Source organism: Erithacus rubecula, assembly GCF_903797595.1.
Source record: "Erithacus rubecula genome assembly, chromosome: 1".
Lineage (NCBI taxonomy): Eukaryota > Metazoa > Chordata > Aves > Passeriformes > Muscicapidae > Erithacus > Erithacus rubecula.
Genome location: NC_136658.1, coordinates 111009514 through 111033952, shown reverse-complemented (window position 1 = coordinate 111033952; position 24439 = coordinate 111009514). Strand labels below are relative to the sequence as shown.

At 49.7% G+C, this 24439-nt stretch overlaps 2 protein-coding genes across 5 annotated transcripts in view; one reads left to right on the top strand and one right to left on the bottom strand.

The window, feature by feature from the left end:
* Nucleotides 1-24439, bottom strand: part of RUNX1 (RUNX family transcription factor 1) — a 260592-nt gene that overhangs the window by 141100 nt on the left and 95053 nt on the right. For all 4 annotated transcript variants that reach the window (XR_013775127.1, XR_013775128.1, XM_079312588.1 and 1 more), the window contains one exon: nucleotides 5108-5269. Coding sequence is in view for 2 of the 4 variants with exons in the window: in XM_079312588.1 (XP_079168714.1) it covers nucleotides 5108-5269 (162 nt within the window). In the remaining 2 variants the exon portion in view is untranslated. The remainder of the gene's footprint in view (nucleotides 1-5107; nucleotides 5270-24439) is intronic.
* IFNAR2 (interferon alpha and beta receptor subunit 2) overlaps nucleotides 1-24439 on the top strand; it is an 844054-nt gene that overhangs the window by 733688 nt on the left and 85927 nt on the right. The gene's annotated exons all lie outside the window — the stretch shown is intronic.

The window sequence follows — 24439 nt, the reverse complement described above, 5'->3', positions numbered from 1 at the left end:
GCCCATGGAGTCCCAGCTGTGCCCATGCCCACCTGGTCACCCTGAGTGCCACATCCAGCCCTTGCTTGGACACCTCCAGGGATGGGGACACCAAACCTCCCTGGGCAGCCCTTCCAATATCTAATCTCTCTTTCCATGAAAAATTTTGAGTTGTCAGAACAAGGTTATAACCAACTTCCACACTCTGATCTGATGTTAACCAGAATGGCCAGAACCTCACCTGCTAACTGACAGAGCCATTGCACTCTGGGAGATGTGAAAGTTTTGGATTAATTTGAGTAAATTAATTAACTCCCAATTTCAGGAGTGCCAGGCTCTGGCCCTGCTTTGTGTTCCCTCTCACAGACCTTGCAGCACAGGCAATTACTGTCACTCACAGCATCCTTGGGTGGGTGGGGAGCAGTGACACAGATCCCAAACTCCTCACCCAACATCCTTTGACTCACCAGGGACACTGATGGGACCCAAATAGAAACTGTCCAGCTTTTGCACAGCCTCTCCCTGCAGAGAGTTCTGTTTGCTGTCTCAAAGGGGAGGCTCTGTGGGGCTCTGTGGACCATCCTTGCACAGACAGGGTGACTCAGCTCAGCTCTCAGCACTGTGTAGCTTTCCCTGCTTCTCTATCCCTCCAAAATCAAGATAAATTAGATTTATTTGAGGTCTTGGTGTGTGCTGGGTTGGTGTGTCCAGCAATGTGTGTTCTGTCCCCAGGTGGGGCAGTGCCCCTGATCTCCTGGCACATATTCTCTGCTCATGGGCCATCTTTAAACCAGCTGGGCAATCATCTTTATCTTCCCACAGCCCATCCTCCCTCCAGGAGATATCTCCTCTTCATGGCCACTGAGTCCCAGGGCATGGCTGAGAAAATTCCATCATCCCACTGGGAGATGCTCCAGCCAGGGCAGGAGCCAAGCCTTTCCTACCCAGAGGAAAACTGACATTTGGACACCAGGGAACCTTCTTCCCACTGCATTCCAGAGGAAAACCAGAGCCTTGCACATCATCCCTGGAGCTTCAGAGGAAACTGCCCCTTCTCCAGGAGCACTGCTCCAGCTGAGCCACATCTGCCCCTGCAGGAGGATGCAGCACCATGGAATGGGACTGTGCCACCACCCTGACTGACTGACTGTGCCAGCTTGGATTCTGACTCTGGCAGGGTTGGGATTGTTCTGTGTAATGCTGCATTGCTATTTGAATTGTCCTAGGAAAGGACTGCTATTCCTAATTCCCATCTCTTTGCCTGAGAGCCCCTTAATTTCAAAATGACAGTAATTCAGAGGAAATAAGTTTACATTCTCCATTTCAAAGAGAAGCTTCTGCCTTTATTGGCAGACACCTGCCCTTCAAACCAGAACAGATGGGCACTGCAAACCTCCCTGGGCAGCTCCAATCCCTGCGCTCCCTTTCCATGGGGAAATTCCTGCTGCTGTCACCCTGAGCCTGCCCTGGCCCAGCCCATGTCCTCTCACTCTGAAATATTCCACAGAGGAGTCAAACCCTGCTCTGCTTTGTCTGCCATCCATGGAATTACATCTGATCCCATCCTCCCTTTCCCTGCCTGGACTGAACAAAGAGGGCAGATCCTCCTCAGGAAGGATCCTCATCGTGGCTCAGGTCAGTGCAAGGTCTCATTCCAAGAGCTGGCAGCTCTGCCTGCTTAGGATAACAACAATAATAATTATGGAGGAAAAAAAAAAAATCTTCCCAGAAGAAAGACAACTTCTCCTGGCAGCCAAGGCGTGGAGTCTGCAGCAGAGGAGCCGTGTGCTGAAGGAAATATTCCTGAGGAGGAGCAGAGGGAAAACAAAGCTCTTGGCTCTCCCCAGATTCCAAGCTGGAGCAGACTGAGTCTGGGATTCTTGGAGCAGACACCCTCCAGAGCCAAGCTCTGAAATCTCATCAGATCTTGATGAGCTTTTCTTAATTTCTTACAAGAGCTCTGGACTTGCTGTTTGCTTCCTTTAGAATTTGCCATCCTTTTTTTTTTTTTTTTTTTTTTCCACTGGAAAATTAAAGGGAACACATTTCATTCCCCTAAACCCTGTCACCTTTAGGTTTGACATGGGAAAACACACCATGGGATGGAGCAGCAGGAGCTTTGGAGGAGCCAAGGTTAAGGTGGCATCTGCCAGAATTTTTATGTTACTTCCACACCTCATTCCTGAGAAAATTCCTGAAACTGCCTGGCTACATCGTTAATCAGAGGAGGATTCATTCCACCCTGGCAAAAAGCAGAGTAATGACATTTAATGTCAAGATAGTTCAAATATATCCCATATTCTTGTTTTTCCCTTGGAGGCAGCAGGCCTTAAGTTGGGAGGGCCTAAAATCCTCCTCAAATTTGCTCTTTGTTCTGCCAAAAAAGAAAATTTTTAGAGACACCAAGTGTGGGTGACAGCAAATGCTGTGACAGATTTTGACAGGAATGCTGCATGACATTGAGTGTCAGGAATTAGAACAGGAAGGGAAGGATGCTGATGTGGGAACAAAACCTTTCTAGGTTCCTTCACCAGGCATGGAGAAACAAGGAAAATCCCTGTGGCCATGGGCAGGAAAAGTAGATCTGTGGAGAAGGGTCCTGGTGAAAAACAGGATTTCTAATTCTGTGTAAATAATGATAATTTTTACAGATATATATATATATATATTTTTTTTTTTTAAGAAGAAATGGCTTTTTTCTGAAAAGTTCCCTGTGTTTTCAGTCCTCTCTACGATGCAGTTATCACCCAGACCTAACAAATAATTTAAATTTGGTGTGAGGCTTTCAAAGCAAGCTCTACATGACAACAACAGAACAGGCTGGAGCACGTTCAAGTGGTTCCCTCTGATCTTTGCAGAAACCCTGAACCTTCAAATGAGAGCAAGATGTGGAGTTAAAGGAGGGATTTTTGCAAGGGCTGTATGCAAATCAGAATGATATGGCTCTCACTCATTTATAGAAAAATTCCTGCTGCTGCACACACAGATTGGTTCAAGATGTGCAGGTCAGGGACAGTTAAACTTGGTGGAATCAGGGTGGCTTCACTTCCATTTTTCTAAAGCTCTGCAGGATGATTTGATGAGAATTCAGTGCAACATTTAAAATGTTCAACCCCATCATCCTGCAGCCAATGGTTCACCCAGAACCTGCTCTGGGTTTAGAGGGAGGGAAGGAAACAGAGCTGGAATATCTGTGCCATCCATTTCTTGGCAATCTGATAATTCCTCAGCAACCTAAAATATTTTAATAGCTCCCTCCACCTTCCAAGTGCTGCTTTTCCTCATTTTCATTCTTTTTATACAATTCTCAGGGTGCTCAGGGGTTGGAACTGCCCAGGGAGGTTTGCAGTGCCCATCTCTGCAGGTGGCACCTGGAGGTGGGGACAAGGTGGGGACAGGGCACAGCTGGGACTCGATGACCTTTGAACTCTTTCCCAGCCTAATTAATCCTGGGATTGGTTTATCAAAACTCATTAGTTAAAATTCTGTATTTCTCTGCTCTTCCTACAAATCCTCCAAAACCTCAGAAGGAGCTTGTCCCAGAGAGCCCCTGAAGGGCTGGGGCAGCACCTGGGCCACCTGTTTGTCACTGGGGGAGTGTCCCCTTGGTGGGTGGGCAGCAGACATGAGGACAGGGCCACTGATTTGTCACCAGGGAAGTGTCCTCTTGTCCCTTTATCCCTTGTCCGTCTGTCCCTTTGTTCCTCTGTCCCTTATCCATTTGTCCCTTTGTCCGCTTGTCCCTTTCTCCTTTGTCTCTCTGTCCCTCTGCGTCCTCTCCCTCCATCTGGTGTCCCTCTATCCCTCTGTTCCTTTGTCCATTTGTCCCTTTGTCTGCTTGTACTTCTGTCCCTTTCTCCTTTGTCCCTCTGCTGTCCCTCTATCCCTCTGTTCCTTTGTCCCTCTGTCTCTTTGTCCCACTGTCCCTTTGTCCCTTGTCCCTCTATCCCTTTCTCCCTATGTCCCCTCTGTCCCCTCTGTCCCCCTGTCTCTTGTGCCTTTCTCTCTTTGTCCCTTTGCCCCTCTTTCCCCTGACCCGTGTCCCTTTGTTCCTTGCCCCTCTGTCCCCTGTCCCTTGTCCCTCTTTTCCTCTCTGTCTCCTCATCCCCCTGTCCCCTGTTCCTCTATCCCTCTGTCCCTTGTCCCTCTGTCTCTTGTCCCTCTGTCCCTCTGACCCTTGTCCTTCTGTCCCCTGACCCTATCCCCTGTCCCTGTCCCCCTATCCCATGTTCCCATCCCTGTCCCTATCCCCTTGTCCCATGTCCCCTTGTCCCTGTCCCTCTATCCCGTCCCCTATCCCCTGTCCCCATTCGCGTCCCTATCCCTATCCCCTGCCCCATCCCCTGTCCCCCGTCCCTGTCCCTCATCCCTGTCCCCTGTCCTCTGTACTCTGCCCCTATCCCCATCCCCCTATCCCCTGTCGCCTATTCCCTATCCCCTGTCCCCTATCCCCTGTCCCTATCCCCTGTCCCCTATCCCTATCCCCTGTCCCTATCCACTATCCCCATCTCCCTGTCCCCTATTCCCCGTTCCTGTCCCCTATTCCCTGTCCCCTATCCCTATCCCCTGTCCCCTATCCCCTGCCCCTATCCCCTTCCCCCTATCCCCTTCCCCCTATCCCCTTCCCCCTGTCCCCTTCCCCCTGTCCCCTGTCCCCTGCCCCTATCCCCCATCCCCTGTCCCTGTCCCCTACCTCTGTCCCCTGTCCTCTATCCCCCATCCCTGTCCCCATCCCTGTCCCCCATCCCTATCCCCCATCCCCTATCCCCTATTCCTATCCCCTATCCCCTATCCCCTGTCCCACATCCCCCATCCCTGTCCCCCATCCCTATCCCCCATCCCCTATCCCCTATCTCCTGTCCCCTATCCCCTGTCCCCATCCCTATCCCCTATCCCCTGTCCCCCATCCCCATCCCCATCCCCATCTCCTATTCCCCATCCCCATCCCATCCCATCCCATCCCATCCCATCCCATCCCATCCCATCCCATCCCATCCCATCCCATCCCATCCCATCCCATCCCATCCCATCCCATCCCATCCCATCCCATCCCATTATCCCATCCCATCCCATTATCCCATTATCCCATTATCCCATTATCCCATTATCCCATCCCGTGCCCGCTCACCGCTCAGGCGGCTGGAGATCTCTGCGCTGAGCGAGCTGACGGCGTTGGGGCGCGCAGGTGAGATGGGCGTGGCGGGGTGCACGGCGGGCGTGGCGATGGAGCCCAGGTACTGGTAGGGCTGCTCGTAGGACCAGGGCGGCGAGGGCTGCACCTGCCGCGTGTCTGCAACAAAACACAGCCTGGGGATGCTGCTGCAGCCAGGACAGCTCTGCGAGACCCTGGTCAGGAGCACCTCCAGTGACATTCTTTGCTTTTATTTTATTTTTTTGTTTATTTTATTTTTTTCCTTGTGAAGCTTTTTTTTTATGCTGTTTCCGGTTAGTACCAGGCAGGAAAAATTAAACAAAGAGTTACATACAGAATTACACAAATAATTACGAACAGAATCACACACGGAATTACACACAGAATAATCACACAGAATCACACAAATAGTTACACACGGAATTACACAGAATCACACAGAGAGTCACACAATCACACACAGAATTATAAAAATAATTACACACAGAATCACACAAAGAATCACACACAGGATTACATACAGAATTACACACAGAATAATCACACAGAATCACACACAGGATTACATACAGAATCACACACAGAATAATCACACAGAATCACACAAATAATTACACACAGAATTACACAGAATCACACACAGAATTATAAAAATAATTACACACAGAATCACACAAAGAATCACACAAATAATTACACACACAGAATTACACAGAATCACACAAAGAATCACACACAGAATTACACAGAATCACACAAAGAATCACACACAGAATCACACACAGAATCACACACAGAATCACACACAGAATCACAGAATTACACAAATAATCACACACAGAATCACACACAGAATGACCAGGTTGGAAGAGACCTTTAAGATCTTCAAGACCAACCCATGCCCTAACACCAGAGAAGATGAGAGGGAAAACCAGGTTAAAAATTCCAAAGGGAAAACTCCTTCTCAGTCCTTGGGGCTGTGTGTTCACAGCTGTTTTAGCCAAAAATGGTCATGAAGGGCATCAAGGAGACCCCAAATCCCACCCAGAGCCACCCCTGCCATGGGGACACCTCCCACTGTCCCAGTGTCCAACCTGGAACTGAACATTCCAGGGATCCAGGGGCAGCCCCAGCCCCTCCCAGGGAACAATTCCTAATTCCCAAAATCCCATCCATCCCTCCCCTCTGGCAGTGGGAACCCTTCCCCTTTGTCACTGCAGTTCCTGAGGGGATGCAGACTCCATAAAACCACCAAGGGATTCTTTTCTGGCCACAGGACCAGTTTGGATGAGGTTTGGAATCAGAGAAGCCCCAAAAGGAGTTGGGTCAAATCAGTTGCCTCAACTCTTTCTTGCTTTTTTTTTTTTTCATTTTACAGGTGCAGCTGGAATCTTGAAATGTCTCATTTTTGTATAAATCAAAGGAATCAAAGAGTTTCCTCCCCCCCCCACCCTTTACCCACCTATTTTTTTCTCCTATTTTTAGTAAAATCTTTTCAATTTTCTTCAGCTTTAAGAGCATCCTCCTGCAGCTCCTTTAAGACAATTGCTTTTGTTGAAAAAAAACAAATGCTGGATGATCTGCATGCAGATAAAACTGATACCAGCAAGGAAGGGAAATTTCCCAAGTCTGAGATGAGGACTTTGATCTCCCATCAGAAAACCCATCTGGAAAATATTCTTTTGTTGTTCTTTAAGGAGATGAGTTTTGCATTTTGTTTGTTCCATCTGTTTACAAGGCAGCATTTGTACAAAACTCTCAGCTTTTCAAAAGCCACTGGTGAAGTTGCAGACTGAAGTTTGATTTTTCTGCTGAGTAACAAGTTCAAATTCAGATATTATTAATATTTAATTTTTTTTCCAGGCAGCCTTCCTTCAAAATAAAATCAGTTGACTCATGTTGGTAAAAAAACCAATATCCAACTGCATTAAATGAGCTGCAAGAGGAACAAAAAGAGCACAAAATCTGTCGTGTTCTGAACTGCAGCATCACCTGCTTGTTAATTTATAATCAGAGTTTCTGAAAGGTCACAGGGAGGGATGGGAAGAAATTCACTCTCCAGGGGTGGCATTAAAATAAACACCCCAAAGCATCCCCAGGGTGAGCCCTGCATGGGGTGACACAGCAGGATTGGGGTTAATTCACTCAGTGCTCCCTAATTCCAGCACAGAATTCCAGCATAGAATTCCAGCCAAGGGCTGGGGACTGCCTGGTCCAGCCCTGGCTGGGCTCTGCTCGGGTCCCTCTGCCACCCCCTTGCCAAGGGCTCTGCTCGATGCATCCCAGAGTCCTGGAATCCCACAGTCCCAAAATCCCAGACTCCTGGAATCTCACAATGCCAGAATGCCAAAATTCCATAGTCCCAGAATCCCAGAGTCCCACAACCCCAGATTCTCACAATTCCAGAATCTCACAATCCTACAATCCCAGAATCCTAGAACCCCAGACTCCTGTAATCCCAGAATCCCACAATCCTACAATCCTACAATACCAGATCCCAGACTCCTGGAATCCGGGAATCCCATAGTCCTACAATCCCAGAATCTCAAAATCCTACAATTCCAGAATCCCAGAATCACGCAATTCTGGAACTCCACAGTTCTGGAATCTCACAATCCTGGAATTCCATAATCCCAGAATCCTGGAATCCTACAGTCCCAGAGTTCCAGAATCTCACAATCCCACAATCCCGGAATACCAGATCCCAGACTCCTGGAATCTCACAGTCCTACAATCCCAGAATCTCAAAATTTTACAATCCCAGAATTCCAGAATCCCAGAATCCCACAGTCCTGGAATCCCAGAATCCCACAGTCCCGGAATCCCACAATCCTACAATCCCAGAATATCCAAATTTTTCAATCTCAGAATTCCAGAATCCCGGAATTCCACAATTCCAGAATCCCATAATTCTGGAATCCCATACTCCTGGAATCCTACAGTCCCAGAATTCCAGAATCTCACAATCCTACAATCCTGGAATCCCAGATCCCACACTACTGGAATCCTGGAATCCCACAATCCTACAATCCCAGAATCCTGGAATCCCAGAATCTCACAATCCTGGAATCCTGGAATCCCAGAATCTTGGAATACCATAATATCACAATCCCAGAGTCCCAGAATCCCAAAATCCCAGAATCCTACAATCCCACATCCTGGAATCTCAGAATCACCCCTGACCTGCTGGGAATACCCTTCCCAACACACCCCAGAAGGAAAAACATCCCTGCACAAAGCTGCATCTTGACTAAAAAAAAATCAAACTATGAACCCAAATCTCTGTAAGAACATCCAAAAATCCCTGGAAGTTCCTGACCCTCCCCATCCATTTCCTGTAACCTTCACCTCTGGGGCCCCAGAGATCCCCTTCATTAATCCCCTCATCCCACTAAGTCTTTCTTAAGTGAAGCTTCAACTAAACAATCAATTTTCTGTCTTGCTACCTGCATTCCCAATCCCTTAAAGATTCCCTTTTTGCCATCAGGCTGGTTAAGGGAAGTTAATACAGTGAATTATAGATGTGCACACATGAAAGCAGATCGAGCTGATCACCCCAGGCACCACCCTCCCAGTTCTTTTTTAATAATAAGTGGAGAAAAATATCCCTGGAATTGCATTTTTATGGCCTAGTTTCAGTACTAAGAGGCAGATCCAGCTCCCAGTAAAGTCAAGGTTTGCATTTCCAGCTGCTGGATCAAGGGCCTCAAACAATATTTGATTTTGGGGATATCTGCTTTCCTTCAGTTTTCAGGTTTCCCGAAATTAAATTGGAACGGGTTGGAATTGAACACATGAAAAAAAAAAAAAAAAAAAAGAAAAAAAAAGCAACAAAATCTTTCCTGCTTTCGAAATAAAGAGGGTTCAGGAGTTGGCAGCTTGGCATCCCAAAGTAGTTGAAGTTAATCTGGTGAAAATCTGGTGCAAATAAACGGGATTTGCTTCCCAAATTGGAATATCTGTGAAGAGATTTCCAGGGACAGCTACTTCAACACAGGAAAAAAAAAAACCAAAAAAAACCCCTAAAGAGCTTTGGGTCCGCACGGTTTTTAACCTCAAAAAATGGTTTGGATCTCCCAAACCATTGAAAAGTAGCTCAAAATCACACAAAACCCAGGGAATTTGGTGCCTCAGCGCTTCTCCCACTCGCGATCCCTTTCCATTCCAGCTTTTTATGGTGTGAGAAAACGCGTTTCAAACACGAAAACAGTTACTAATTGCAGCCGAGCCCTGCAGGGCCAGAATTATGGTGCAATAATTCACACCTCCCCGAGCTCCGCCGTCCCCTTCCCTCCCGCCCAACTCCCCATTAAGCTCCGGCTTATTGAACCATCATCCTTCGTGCCTCGTCTTGTTTTATTGCCCCGAAATCGCGGCGTTCTCTAATTAACAGCTGCAATTAACCCCTGCAGAAGTTGCGCAACCTTTAACGATTTAACCAAACGCGCTCCGAGGAGGGGAAGGGACGGGGTGAAAAAACCACCGAGGGCGGGTGTGCCCTTCGCGGGGTGCTCCCGCTGCTTTCCCAGCTGTTTTCCCAGCTGTTTCCCCAGATGTTTTCCCAGATGTTCGCGCGCTGTCCCAGCTGTGCCCGCGGTGCAGTTGCGCGCTGCGGCCGCTGGATGGCGCTGGCGCACCGGGCAGCCGGAGCTGAACCTTCCTGAACACCCCAAAATCCTCCCGAACCCCCCAAAACCCCGAGCTGAAGCTTCTCAGAGCCCTCAGAGCGCTCTGGGAAGGGCTTCGGCTTTTTTCCCAACCGGGAATTGCCTAAAAATGCATCCCTGCTGCTCAGGGCAATGTGGGTGTCCAAGAGAGGGATGCTCAGGAGTGGTGGAATATCCTGAGTGGGAACAAACCCACGGGGATCCTCCAGCCCAGCTCCTGGCCCTGTCCAGCCCCCAAAATCCCAGCCTGGGCATCCCTGGCAGCTCCTGGAGCTCTGGGAAGCCTGGGCAGTGCTCAGCATCCTCTGGGGGAAGAACCTTTCACAAAATCCATCCTAAATTCCTCCTGACCCAGCCCCAGCCTCTCCCTGGGTGCTGTCAGAGATCAGATGAGCTGCAATTTCAGTGATTGTCCCCTCAGCCTCCTTTTCTCCAATCCAGATTCTCTCAAGCTCTCCTTGGATGGTTCCTCACAGCCCCACACCCCACCCAGACCCAAATCCATCCTTGCCCAGCAGGAGCTGCCCCCGGGCAAAGCAGCCCTGGCTCGCTGTGACACCGAGCAGAGTTTGGCTCCAGAGCTGTTTTTGATAGCCAAGGACAAAATACAGAGCAACCTGATCTGCTGAATGGTGCCCGTGCTCAGGGCAGGGGGATGGGAAAAGAGATTTAAGGTCCCTTCCAACCCAAATTATTCTTTGATTGTAAGAACTTCCTTCACACATCACAAGGTGAAGGGTCGAGGCCTCTGTCAAAAGCACAGCACAGCTCCAGAGCTCTCACAGGATTTTGTCTGGAAAACTGTCCCAAAGCACAGAGGATGTAGAAATCACTGGGATATGGGAGCAGAAAGTTCTGGGATGGTAATTACATTTGATTCTTTTTGCACACCTGTGTCTCTCATGGAATCATAAAATCCCAGAATGGTTTGGGTTGGGAAGGATCTTAAATCCCACCCAGTGCCACCCCTGCCATGGGGACACCTCCCACTGTGCCAGGCTGCTCCAGCCCCAGTGTCCAACCTGGGCACTGCCAGGGATGGGGAATCCACAACTTCTCTTGGAAAAAAAAAAAAAAAAAAGGATCCCTCCAAAAAATGGTGTCATCCTGTCAGGCCTTAGGAAACCATAAATCAGCAATTTTCAGTGGGTGATTCATAAACTCCAGGTCAGATTTTTCCTTGAGGTCACAGCAAAAATCCCCTCCCTATTTCTATACAAACAACAAACCAACCACACCACGCTGGCTAAAAGGAAGATTTTTGCATTCTGACCAGAAAACGCCGCGTTAAAAGCTCCAAATCCAAACCAGGAGTCCCCGGGAGCTGCCGGGGGATGTTGATGTGGCTGAGCAGGGACAGCTCCGTGTGTCCCCGCGGTCACCCGCGGCTGCTGCTGCTCCCGGGGTGATCCAGCCCCGCTCCGGGGTGATCCAGCCCCGCTCCCGGGGTGATCCAGCCCCGCTCCGGGGTGATCCAGCCCCGCTCCCGGGGTGATCCAGCCCCGCTCCGGGGTGATCCAGCCCCGCTCCCGGGATGATCCAGCCCCGCTTCGTGGTGATCCAGCCCCGCTCCCGGGATGATCCAGCCCCGCTCCCGGGATTATCCTGCGCTCCCGGGTGATCCAGCCCCGCTCCCGGGATTATCCTGCGCTCCCGGGGTGATCCAGCCCCGCTCCCGGGGTGATCCCGCGCTCCTGGAGCTGCAGGGAGCAGCAGCAGGGTGTGAGTCAGGCCCCGGAGCGGGGTGGGAGGGAGGGGATGGCGGGGAGCAGGGACACACAGCTCGGGAGGGGCCAGACTGCCGCCTTCATCCTCCTCTCGCTGCCTTCATCCTCCTCTCATTGCTGCCTTCATCCCCCTCTCGCTGCCTTCATCCCCCTCTCATTTCCTTCATCCCCCTCTCGCTGCCTTCATCATCCTCTGCCTTCATCATCCTCTCATTCTTGCCTTCATACCCCTCTCATTTCCTTCATCACCTCTCACTGCCTGCATCCCCCTCTCATTTCCTTCATCCCCCTCTTGCTGCCTTCATCATCCTCTCACTGCCGCCTTCATCATCCTCTCATTGCTGCCTTCATCATCCTCTCACTGCCTTCATCCCCCTCTCATTCCCTTCATCCCCCTCTCATTCCCTTCATCACCTCTCACTGCCTGCATCCCCCTCTCATTTCCTTCATCCTCCTCTCATTGCCTTAATCTTCCTCTCACTGCCACCTTCATCCTCCTCTAATTTCTGCCTTCATCATCCTCTCCTTGCCTTCATCCTCCTCTCGCTACCTTCATCCTTCTCTCATTCTCACCTTCATCCTCCTCTCATTGCCTTCATCCCCCTCATTCCCTTCCTCCCTCTCTCCCTCTCCTCTCCCTTCCTGCCAGGCTGCCTGCCCTCCCTCCCTCTCCTTTCTCCCTCCCAAACCACTCCTGCCCGCCCCAAACCCCCAGAACACCTCCTGGAAGGGATTTTTGCCCAGCCAGGACGGGAAAGGCTCAGCCCTGAGTGCTGAGCACTTAATTCTCCACTATTTATGTCCCTGCAAATCCCCCAGCCCATCCCCGGCACGGCCCCACCAGTTGCGAAATCGCTGCCGCTGCCTCTGCCAAGCTTTTCCCTCGCGAGTTGCACAAATTTCTGTCAGTCACACGCAGCAAAACCCAAAAGCGGCTCCGCGATTCCTGCCTGGAATGGGAGAAGCAGCAGCTGACAGCGGGCACGGGCTGGGATCAGCTGCCAAACTCGGGAGGACAGCCGGCTCCTGAATCGCCCTGAAAGGATTTTCTGGCCGGGATTTATCCCCCTCTCCCTTTCCCCTGGTGTGATTTGCTAATCCTTCCAAAGGGAAACTGCTGGTGTCACTTTGCCTTCTCCGGAGTGGGAGGCAGGAGCTGTCTTGACTGGGCTTGTTCATTCACAGAGGTGTCTTGCCTAATCGAGGAAATGACCTGTGAGCACAGAAACACTCCGTGTACTCCTGTGCTCGGCACAAAGATGCCAAAAACTGCCCCCAAAAATTCCAGTTCCTCCTTCCCCTGCTTTTACCATCACCTCCCGCCCGTCTCTGCCTCTCTCCCTACTCGTTTTCTTGCTCCAGGTGGAGCAGTGGGAACACAAAACATCGGGAAATGCTCTGCGATGACTCTGACCTCCTCTCCCTCAGAAGCCAGGCATCCAAAATGACTCAACCTCCCTCCCTCGGCACCCAGCAAATCCACAGCGAAAAAGGTGCGGCAGCGCCGGCAGCCCAAGCAATTAGTCATTAGCATAAATAAGGGGGACTTTCCAAAGGCCGAGTCCATCCCGGGCAGGGCATCCCGCACAAGGCTGCCATTCTCAGCCCTCTGGAAAATTACCGAGCCAACTGTAAAATTCCACCAGGGCTCCTTTGGGTGAGTCCCCTCCGGTGGCAGCCTGTGGCACCGGGGGCACAGCACGGAGCCCAAAGGTTTTCCAGCAGAGGAGCTGCCCTGCTCTGTGTGAAGCCCCTTTCAGGCTGCTGGCAGCTGGCAGGAGTCCTTCTGGCCACCAGCGATGGTGACAAAGTGGCTGCAGGGTTGGAGGTGCGGTGGGAGAGGCTCCCAAATAAATCCTCAGGTATTCTGGATCATTGGCATGGACCTCCCATCTCAGAGTTTGCTTTCATTATTTTAATTTTTACTACTTTTATTTCACTATTCCTGGAGTTTTGGAGCCTCTAAAAAAACCTTTGGGATGGGGGAATGAGGGAGTTTCTCCATGTCAAGGCACCACCTGAGATTAAAAAAAAAAACAGCCTCAAGCAGAAACCCTTCACACGATGTGGCTGAGGCTGTTCTAGCGTGGTGGTGAAGACTTTTCCTCCAGCTTTTCTTTAGAAAAGCTTTTTAGCTTTTTTAAAAAGCTTTTCTTTAGCTGACAGGGAAGGAGTAAAACCAAAGGAGTCCACCCCACAGAGTGTTGTTTAAAAATTTCCTTCGTTCTCCTCACATCCGTAGCAAGAAAGTTGGTGCTGCAGTGATAGCAGGATATTTGGAGATGCTATTGGAGCAGCAGGAGAAAGCAACTCTTGTGGATATTTTAGGGATTAAAAAGGGGAATGTTTATCCCTCAAGTTTAATTCTACCTGAAAGATCTGCTTAGAGCTCCACACGCACGATGTGCCCCAAATAAACGAGCAGCATCCCCTAAATCTCCCTACAAACCCCTCGGAGCGCCAGCAGCAGGAAGCGCAGCCAGCCCCGAACTGTGAAAACTGGGATTTCACAATCCCAGGCTGCCCTAGCAGGTCGGTACAAAAACTGCTCGGTGAAACATAAACCATCTCTCTCCTCCTCCCGGGCTGCCTGCGAGGACGTGCTGAACCTTTCTGGGCGAATCGCAGAGGTGCCGGTGACAGCCCGGCTTGGAAAGCTGAATTTTGCCAATTAGGGATGCATTGTTCTTTGTCTCCCAGGTGTGAGTCAGCCTGGAGAGCTGCAGGTATTTGTTCCGGAGGGAGATTCCGTCCCACCCCCATCCTCCTCGCAGCGTATTAAAAAAAAAAAAAGAAAAAAAATAAATTCAGCCTTGACCTTCCCCTCCTGCTGCTCCCGAGAGGAGCCGCCGTGCCCTGCTCTGTCTGTGAGTCTGTCCCGGCGCTCAGACGGACAGCGGGACACGGGGACACAGCACAGGGGTGGTGGCAGGCAGCTGATGTCACCTCTGTGCCCCTCTGGGAGGTGGCAGGGTCCCTGGTGACCCGCACAGGGACAAGGGGGTGGCACCTCCTGCAGCAGCCACTGTCCCCTTCTTGTCCCCGTCAATCCGCAGGGACAAACCCAAACTCTCCGAGCTGGAGGGGAATCACCTGTGGGAGTTGCCAGGTGCCACCTCCAGCCCCACCTGTGCCCTCCAGGTGCCACACTCCGCTCTCTCCTCTCCGCTGATGAATTCCTGGATCCCCACGCTGCCCCCCGAGGAATTCCTGTTTTAGCTGGAGCACGGGGAGGGCAAGGCTCGGCTTCAGCTGAGTCAGACACGTGAGAATTACCTGGTGTCACCCCGGCAGGGAAAGTTCAGCAGCTCGGGGCACATTTCTCTGCTTTGTGCTCTGAATTCCCAGCTCTGTCTCAGGTGGGGGGCAGAGCTCAGGGAAATGAGCCCAGCCTGCCCTGGGCAGGGAAACGGTGCCCTGCGAACACAGACTGATTGTGTGCTAATTAATTACCCTGTCTGCTGCTGTCCCAGCTCCCGGGGCAGCACCCAGCCCACCTGAGAGCTCCACACGGGAGGTGGTGACCTCGGAGCTACCTGTCTAGACTGCAGACTTTGCTGCCAGCAGGGCAGAGCAGACACTTGTGGGGTTCAAGTTGTTTCACCCTAAGGGAGACATCCCAGCCGAGCCAGGAGGGTGAATCACAGCCCAGGAACAGCTGTTTTCCCTCCTCGATGGCAGAGATACCCGATGACTGTGTCAGACACAGACACACAATGTACAGATGGCTGGGAGCTCAGGAAAACGAATCCCAGCCTGGATACACCTCAGAAGTTTCTCTTTCATGGGGTGAAGCAAGACTAAAGGAAATGGAGAGATATTCCCTGAGCCAGCACCTGGAAGTCACACTGAGTCACTGTGTGCAGACATGTGATTAAATCATGGAATATCCTGAGCTGGAATAAACCCACAAGGATCATCAATCCAAGCCCTGTCCCTGCCCAGCCCCCCAAAATCCCAGACTGGGCATCCCTGGCAGCTCCTGAGGAGCCTGGGCAGTGCCCAGCACCTCTGGGGGAAGAACCTTGCCCTAAAATCCATCCCAAATCCCTCCTGGCCCAGCTCCAGCTGCTCCCTGGTGCTGTCCCTGTGCCAGAGCAGAGATCAGACTGTGCCTCTGAGGAGCTGCAATCACAGTGATTCTCCTCTCTGCTCCAGCTGGACAATCCAAGTTCCCTCAGCCCCTCCAGACCCTTCACCATCCTCATGTCCCTCCTTTGGACACCCCAAGAGCTTTAAACCCATCTTGGTGCCAAACTGCACCTTCCTCTCTTGGGCAAAGTTTGCACACCCATGGCCTGGACCGACCCTGCTGCTCCTGTGAGGATTTTCTGATCCTCTGGAGCCCAGCCCAGCTCTTAAAACTCATCCCATCCCACCCCACTCATGCCAGGGACACCTCCCACTGTCCCATTGCTCCAGCCCCAGTGTCCAGCCTGGAACTGAACATTCCAGGGATCCAGGGGCAGCCACGAGTTCCTGTCCCAATAAAAGATTTCCAGCTCTTGCTCTGCATTTCAAGAGGGTGAAAGCCCCTTGGATGTGTTATTCCCACTGGAAAATCAATGCCCTAAAGAAAAGGAGAACTGAATGAAGTTTCTACAGCTCCCTGGGTGAAAAATGGGTGAACACAAAGTGGCCTCAGCTATCTCACAGGTTGCTCCTGATGATGTGAACTAATTACTCCATATCCAAGTCCTTTAACCTGAAGATAAACAAAAAGTCCTCATCAGTCTCTTCTTTTCCACTTTCACTGCTCCCTCCTCTTTTCCAGCATGAAAGCAGTGGAAGAAAAACTCATTCTCTGGAGCTTCCAGGCATTTTATCCCCCACCAAACACTGACCTTGATGTGAACTAATTAGGATGGCAATAGATTATTAATATGAGTGGGTAAGGTGAAGTTTTGTCAGTATAAAAGAGGCCTTTGAAGATAACAGCCATTTCCACTTTCATGATGCCATCCCAAGTGCTCAGAAGAAAGCCTATAAACTAATAAAGGAGAATTCATCCAGGGGCACCGAGTCACCCCCCAAACCCTTATTCAGCATGGCAAACGAAAATCTGCTTGGATTCTTTTAAAATCCCATCACAGGTCAGGATTAAAAACAACTTTTGGTAATGAGCAGATCTCTGATGATCTAAAGACACCCTGGCTCATTTGACTGAGGAAATAAGTGACATATCAAATGCAACCTTCAGACTTGAACAGCTGAGGTCACCTTGAGAGAAATGCTGCTGAATAAACCTCTCTCCAGAGTGCAGCTTTGATTTTACCCTGATTTTTAAGGGGAGGTAAGGTCTTCTCCATGAGAACATCTATTGGTGCAGACAGTTTGACTTAGAACCATGCACAGGTTGTGATTTAAAACTTAACTGAGGAGCTGCTGCTCGTTATGGTCCTAAACTAAACCAGGCTTGTTGAAAACTCTCCTAAAGGATCAGCTCACTAAAACTCTCAGGCTGATTTGAGACCTGCAGAATGCAGGTGGAGAATGATCAAGCCCAGATACGTGTGCTGAAAGCTCAGAGCCTTGTCAGGGGCATTCAGGCCAGAAATCCATTTTAAATACCATGAAGAAATGCTTTGCTTCCTCTCTGAAATCCCTCAGCCCTTGGGGTGCAGTTCAGCAATGCAGCAGCTCCTTCCACCTGACTGTGCCCATGGGAGGTGACAGCAGGACCTGTCCCCTGAGCCCCCTGGGGCACAGAGGCTGCAGGGACACAGCCAAGGGGACCAGGACTGGAGGAAAACAAGGATTCATCTCCACGTTCAACTTCTGCACCAGCTGTGGGATAAAGGTTTGAGACACGCTGGGTCCAGCTCAGCTGGAACATCAGCTGTGCTGGACACATGGAAATGTCCTCCTGCTGGATTTTATGGAATTATGGAATATCCTGAGCTGGAATAAACCCACAAGGATCATCCAGTCACATCCCCCCCCCCAAAATCCCAGCCTGGGCATCCCTGGCAGCTCCTGCAGCTCTGGGGAGCCTGGACAGTGCCAGCACCTCTGGGGGAAGAACCTTTCACAAAATCCATCCCAAATCCCTCCTGGCACAGCCCCAGCCTCTCCCTGGGTCCAGCACTGCTGACCCAAGGAGATTGAGGACTTTGCTTTTTCCTCTTCCATTCATTCCCACATCCTGAGCTGGACAATTTTTAAGACAAGGTAGGATGGCAGGAGCAGCACCTCCCTCAGATTCCTGATGGGTTTTTAGGGGAACAGATGCCAGAGGGAAACAGCTCAAACTCATTCACACACACACAGATTCCCTCCTGCAAAGCTCTGCCTGGGAGCTGGATGGAGATGTGAAAAATAAATATTATAAATAAATAAATCAAGCAAAGAGGTGGGTTTATCCCAAATCACATCTTAGGTGTGAGCACAGCTTAAATCTTCAATCTGCTGGAGCTTGATGAGCATCCAGCAGTGCTGACCTTGGTGGGACTGAGCCATGGAATATCCTGAGCTGGAATAAACCCCAGGGATCATCCAGTCCCAGCCCCCCCAAAATCCCAGCCTGGGCATCCCTGGCAGCTCCTGGGGAGCCTGGGCAGTGCCAGCACCTCTGGGGGAAGAACCTTTCACAAAATCCACCCCAAATCCCTCCTGGCCCATCCCCAGCTGCTCCCTGGGTGCTGTCCCTGCTCAGAACAAGCTGGTTCTAAACCTGAAGGGAAAGGGAACAGGAGCTTTGAGGTGATAGGGAGAAGAAAATCAAAACCCACACAGAAACTCTTCAGTGTCTTTGCAAGGCAAAGCGCCCAAAGTGACAGCCCAGAAGAAGCAGAGGGCTGGGGATGCTTAGGGATCAGCCAGAAGTCCCCTGGCCACAGAAAAATCCCAAAAAGGGGATTCACCTGTGCTACCTGCCAGTGATCCTGGGAGGAGACCTGGGGGCAGCTGCTGATGTCCCAATCCTGGACATGTCCCTGTCCCTTCTCCTGGAGCTTTTCCTGTGGGGACTTGGGAAAACCAGACAGAATTCTGGAATCCCTGAGGCTGGAAAATCCCTCCCAGCCCAGGCAGTCCCAGCTGTCCCCACCTTGTCACCCCAGTGCCACCTCCAGGTGCCACCTGCAGGGATGGGCACTGCAAACCTCCCTGGGCAGTTCCAACCCCTGAGCTCCCTTTCCATGGGGAAATTCCTGCTGCTGCCACCCTGAGCCTCCTTTTCTCCAGGCTCAGCCCCTTCCCAGCTCCATTCCCTGCCCTGGACACCTCCAGCCCCTCCAGGGCTCTGCAGGATCCAGGACTGGACACAGAGGGACAATCCCTGCCCTGCTTCCCTAAATTTTTGGGTCCTTCCCTCCCTCTCCCCATTGCTGGTTTGTGTGCAGGGAGGTGTGAGCAGCAAGGGTGGAGTGAGGAATAACAGCGTGGAAGGAAAGTTGTAATCCTGTGGAGAAAAGAAGTGTCAACACTTGTCAAATGTTGCAAAATGTCCCGGTGTGGAAGAAATAAAGTAATTGCCAGTATTAACCAACAAGGTGCTGTTGTTCTGCCAGGCTGAGGAAGATTTCTTTTATGGAATGGGAAACGTTTCATACAAACAGGAGTTTCACTTTCTGTGTTAAACAACTTCAAAATTGACCTTTAGCTCCCAAAAACTGACCTTTAGCTACCAAAACCTGACCTTTAGCTACCAAAAACTTCTGGATTTGAAAAGCCCAGCTTGCTAAAATCTCTTTTCAAACACAAACCCATGACCAGCCCTGAAATATCCTGTAAAATTCTTGTTCTCCCTTAGCAATTCTGAACCTCTGAAACATCAAAAAGTTTTAAAAAACTCAGCTGAACACATCTGAACTGCCCCCAATGTGCTGAGCTGAGCAGTTTTGGGCAGCTGTGGCAAGGAGAGTCCCAAGTCATCACTATGAGTAAAAGGAACTTTTTCCCATTTCAGAAACCATCTCAAAGCTAAACATAATCTTGATATGTAAGCAAATATTATTTAAATAGGGCTAAGAGCAAATATTTTTCTGTTTGATGTAAAATTCCAACACAATGACAAAAAGCCAAGGTTGCTGTTGATTATATTGGTGATTTAGTCAGTGTGGAAAAACTTCAAAAATCGAATTATTATTATTGAGTTTAAGTATTTTTTTAATATATCTGCATTTCCACAGTTAAAAAACCCCAGCAACATTTGGAAACAATTACTTTGAACCCATCCAGAATTATACATTTACTGGTGTTATTTTGCAGTCGTTGATATTTTGAGGCCGCCAGAGAAACAAAACAACATTAAAAAAAAAAAAAGCAAAAAAAAGTTTGTTTATTTGTGCAGCTCTTTCATCTGCTTCAATTAAGATGCTGCATTACTCATTTTTTCCCTACCACCATCCCATTTTGGAGCTGCACTGGCACCTCCTGCCAGGGATTTAAATAGGAAAGGGTTCATCCCCCTTGTCCTCCAGCAGCTTTTCTCTGAGCCAGCCTAAACTCCCAGATAAACCCAGCATGAGACACAAGGAGGCAAAGCCAGACAATTACCCAGGCAAACGCTGGAAGGATTTGAGCCCCGAGGCAGAAATGCAGTTTGGGGAGGATGCAGGAGCCCAGCAGAGCTGGAGAGTGGCCACCACTGGACTGGGGATGGGTTTTGGAGGAGATAACATCGAGCTGCTGTCTGTGTTTCTCACCTGGGGGTTTTTTCCTGGGTGCTCAAACAAAGGCGGGCAGGCACCGGCAGCAGGAGCTTTGTGCTCACTCCTGGAAAAATTCAGCCTTCGTTTCCCCAATTTCCCATTTCCATTTTGCAGCAAAGTGTAGGGGCAGAGACTCAGCTGGGTCAGTGAGGAGAGCAAAAAGTTGTGTTTTGTTCTAATTCTGACCCTTTTCCATCTTGCTGGGTAAAGGTTCTTCACTCTCCTTTCCCCCTCCCTGCTTTGCTGCTCAAGATGTTTTGGGGCAAAGAATGGAGGCTGCAGCAAGAATGGCAGAGTCAGAGAATCTCAGGATCATTTAGGCTGGGAAAGATTTCCAAAATCATCCAGTCCCACCTTGTCACCCCCAGTGCCACCTGCAGGGATGGGCACTGCAAACCTCCCTGGGCAGTTCCAACCCCTGAGCTCCCTTTCCATGGGGAAATTCCTGCTGCTGTCACCCTGAGCCTGCCCTGCCCAGCCTGAGGCTGTTCCCTCTCCTCCTTCCCTACATGAACAGATTAAACAAAAAACCTGCCCAGGACAGGTGGGCACCCCCTGCCACCAGCTCAGCACCAGGAATGACAAAACAGGAAGGGCAGGAAAAGGTTCTGAACCATCCCAGCACCTCTAAAACATCTTTGCTGCACAACTGGAGGACAGGGAGTGGCTGGAGGGAGACCACGAGGGCAAGGATGAAGAACCAAGGCAAAATCTGATATTGGATCTAAACCTACCCCTCAGCCTGAAGCCCTTCCCTTTGTCCTCTCACTAAATAATCTCCTTCCAGCTCTGTAAATTCATTTTCCCACACAGAAAAGTGGGATATGCTCCCTGTGAGCAGACAGCTCTCCCCCAGTCCCCCCTTTATTTTCCCCCCAAGGGATGACAGCTCTTGGTGGAGGTGGGTACAACAAGGCCCTCATTGTCTCAGACAGGGGTGAGATTGGGATTGACTCAGCGCCAGCTCTCACCCTCAACCCTCCCCTAATCCCATCCAGCCAGAGACTCAACAATTTAAGGCTTAAGACACACACACAGACCATAAATCAGAGGAGGATGTACCAGCCAAGCCTCACTCCTTGGGCAGGTGCCTGCAGACCGGCTGCGCTCATCAGCCTCTCTCGCTTATTGGAAACATTTTATTTATTTTATTTTTTATTTTTTTTTCTCTCTAGAGATGAGAGGCTGGGTGGAGCAGCCGGCTCAGACACATTTCATCTGCCCTGTCTTGCCCCGGCAGCGCTCCTGTGCCGCTCTCTGCCTCGGAAAGTCTCTTTATTCGGGCACGAGGGAAGGAATTACATCTCGGGGAAATGTTTCATGTACAAATACAAAAATCACATGGTGCCCCCAGCAGGCACCGCCCTCCTGAAACAAAACCCTGCCAGGGACATGATCAAACACGATCAAACAGCGACTAGCACAGCTGTTTGTCTTTGTTTCTTTTTCTTTCTCTTTCTTTCTTTCTTTCTTTCTTTCTTTCTTTCTTTCTTTCTTTCTTTCTTCTTTCTTTCTTTCTTTCTTTCTTTCTTTCTTTCTTTTTTTTCTTCTTTCTTTCTTTCTTTCTTTCTTTCTTTCTTTCTTTCTTTCTTTCTTTCTTTCTTCTTTCTTTCTTCTTTCTTTCTTTCTTTCTTTCTTTCTTCTTTCTTTCTTTCTTTCTTTCTTTCTTTCTTTCTTTCTTTCTTTCTTTCTTTCTTTCCTCCTTTTCTCTTTCTATTTAGTTTTCTTTTTCTTTCCCTCTCTTTTCTCTCTCTCTTTTTTATCTCTCTCATTATCTCTCTATTTCTCTTTCTCTCTCTTTCTTTCTTTTTCCTTCTCTCATTCTCTTCTTCTCTCTTATTTTCTTTCTCTTTCTTTCTTTCTTTCTGTCTCTTTCATTTTCTTTCTCTTTTTCTGTTTCTTTTCCTCTCTTTCTTTTTTCTCTCCCATCCTTCTCTCTTTATTTGCTTCTCTCTTTTCTCCTATTCCTTCCTTCCTTCCTTCCTTCCTTCCTTCCTTCCTTCCTTCCTTCCTTCCTTCCTTCCTTCCTCCTTCCTTCCTTCCTTCTTCCCCTTCCTCCTTCCTGTCCTTCCTCCTTCCTTCCTTCCTCTTCCTCCTTCCTTCCTTCTTCCTTCCTCCTTCCTTCCTTCCTCCTTCCTTCTTCCTTCCTCCTTCCTTCCTCCTTCCTTCCTTCCTCTTTTCCTTCCTTCCTTCCTTCTTCCTTCCCTTCCTTCTTCCTTCCTTCCTTCCTTCCTTCCTTCCTCCTTCCTTCCTTCCTTCCTTCCTTCCTTCCTGCTTTCTTCCTTCCTTCCTTCCTTCCTTCCTTCCTTCTTCCTTCCTTCCTTCCTCCTTCCTTCCTTCCTTCCTTCCTTCCTTTTCCTTCCTCCTTCCTTCCTTTCCTTCCTTCCTTCCTTCCTTCCTTCCTTCCTTCTCCTTCCTTCCTCCTTCCTTCCTTCCTTCCTTCCTTCCTTCCTTCCTTCCTCTTCCTCTTCCTTCCTCCTTCCTTCCTTCCTTCATTCCTTCCTTCCTTCCTTCCTTCCTTCCTTCCTTCCTTCCTTCCTTCCTTCCTTCCTTCCTTCCTTCCTTCCTTCCTTCCTTCCTTCCTTCCTTCCTTCTTCCTTCCTTCCTTCTTCCTTCCTTCCTTCCTTCCTTCCTTCCTTCCTTCCTTCTTCCTTCCTTCCTTCCTTCCTTCCTCCTTCCTTCCTTCTTCCTTCCTTCCTTCCTTCCTTCCTTCTTCCTTCCTGTCCTTTCCTTCCTTCCTTCCTTCCTTCCTTCCTTCCTTCCCTTCCTTCTTCCTTCCTTCCTTCCTTCCTTCCTTCCTTCCTTCCTTCCTTCCTTCCTTCCTTCCTTCCTTCCTTCCTTCCTTCCTTCCTTCCTTCCTTCCTTCCTTCCTTCCTTCCTTCCTTCCTTCCTTCCTTCCTTCCTTCCTTCAGAGCCCAAATTGGCCAAGTGATATGCAAAATAATTGATAATTGTAATTAAAGGTGCAAAAGGCCAAGAAGAAGTGGGAGAAGCCTGGAGAGGAGAAGCTTTGGGGTGAGCCCAGTGTGGTCTGAAGGAGCTGCAGGAAACATGGAGAGAAATTCCCAAGGGATGGAGGGACAGGACATAGGGAATGGAGGGACAGGACACAGGGAATGGAGGGACAGACACAGGGAATGGAGGGACAGACACAGGGAATGGAGGGACAGACAGGGAATGGAGGGACAGACACAGGGAATGGAGGGACAGGACACAGGGAATGGCTTCAAATGGGTTTGATGGGATATTGGGAATCAGGAATTGTTCCCTGGGATGGAATTGCCAGAGCAGCTGTGGCTGCCCCTGGATCCCTGGAATGTTCAGTTCCAGGTTGGACATTGGGGCTGGGGACAGTGGGAGGTGTCCCCATGGCAGGGGTGGAATGAATGAGATTTAAGGTCCCTTAAACAAAAAAAAATTCAGTAATTTCTACTTCCAATTATTTCTATTTCTATCCCATTCTTGTCTACTTGACTAAAGACATTCCAAACACTTCTTTGGGTAAATATCCCTGAAAGTTCCTGAAGTTCTGCACCAAACCCTGGAAGTTCCCAGAATTAAATCCCTGATATTGAACTGAGCCTTTTACCCCACACAGACAAACCAAAGAAACCCCTGACATGGACAAATTTCTTGCAGGAAATCAAACCCAACCTGAGATAAACCCAGGAATTTTTTGTTATCCTTTTATTTTTGGATGCTTTTAATAGCAGAGTTGTAGAGACAGGCTGGGAATGGTCAGGTGGAGCCTCTTTGATTATCTAATGTGCTTTTCCCCAGGTCATCCCAGCCCATTGTGCCTCAGCAATCCCCCTGTGCTGGGCTCCCCATGGGCTGGGCACACAGGAGTTTGCTAAGGGTGTTGTGTGTACTCAGCCACATGAAAGGGGTTCTGTGAGTGCTGCTGAGGGAATGATCCTGCTCCATGCAGTGTCCTCTTAAAGGCCTGAAAGGAACCCCCCAAGCCTTGGATAAATCCCAAAATTACAAAATTCAACCTCCAAGATCTTGTGCCTGATGCCCGCCCAGCCCAGAGCACTGAGTGCCACATCCAGACCTTCCCTGGGCAGCCTGACTGCTTTTCCCAGGAAGAAATTTTTCCTAATTATCCAACTAAACCTCCCCTGGCACAGCTTTTCCTCTTTCCTCTCATCCTGTCCCTGTTCCCTGGGAGCAGAGCCCAGCCCCCAACAACAGCTCAAGTTTGGAGATGTTCAATTCAGGATTTGAGGGCAAAGAACAAATTACAAAATTTCAATT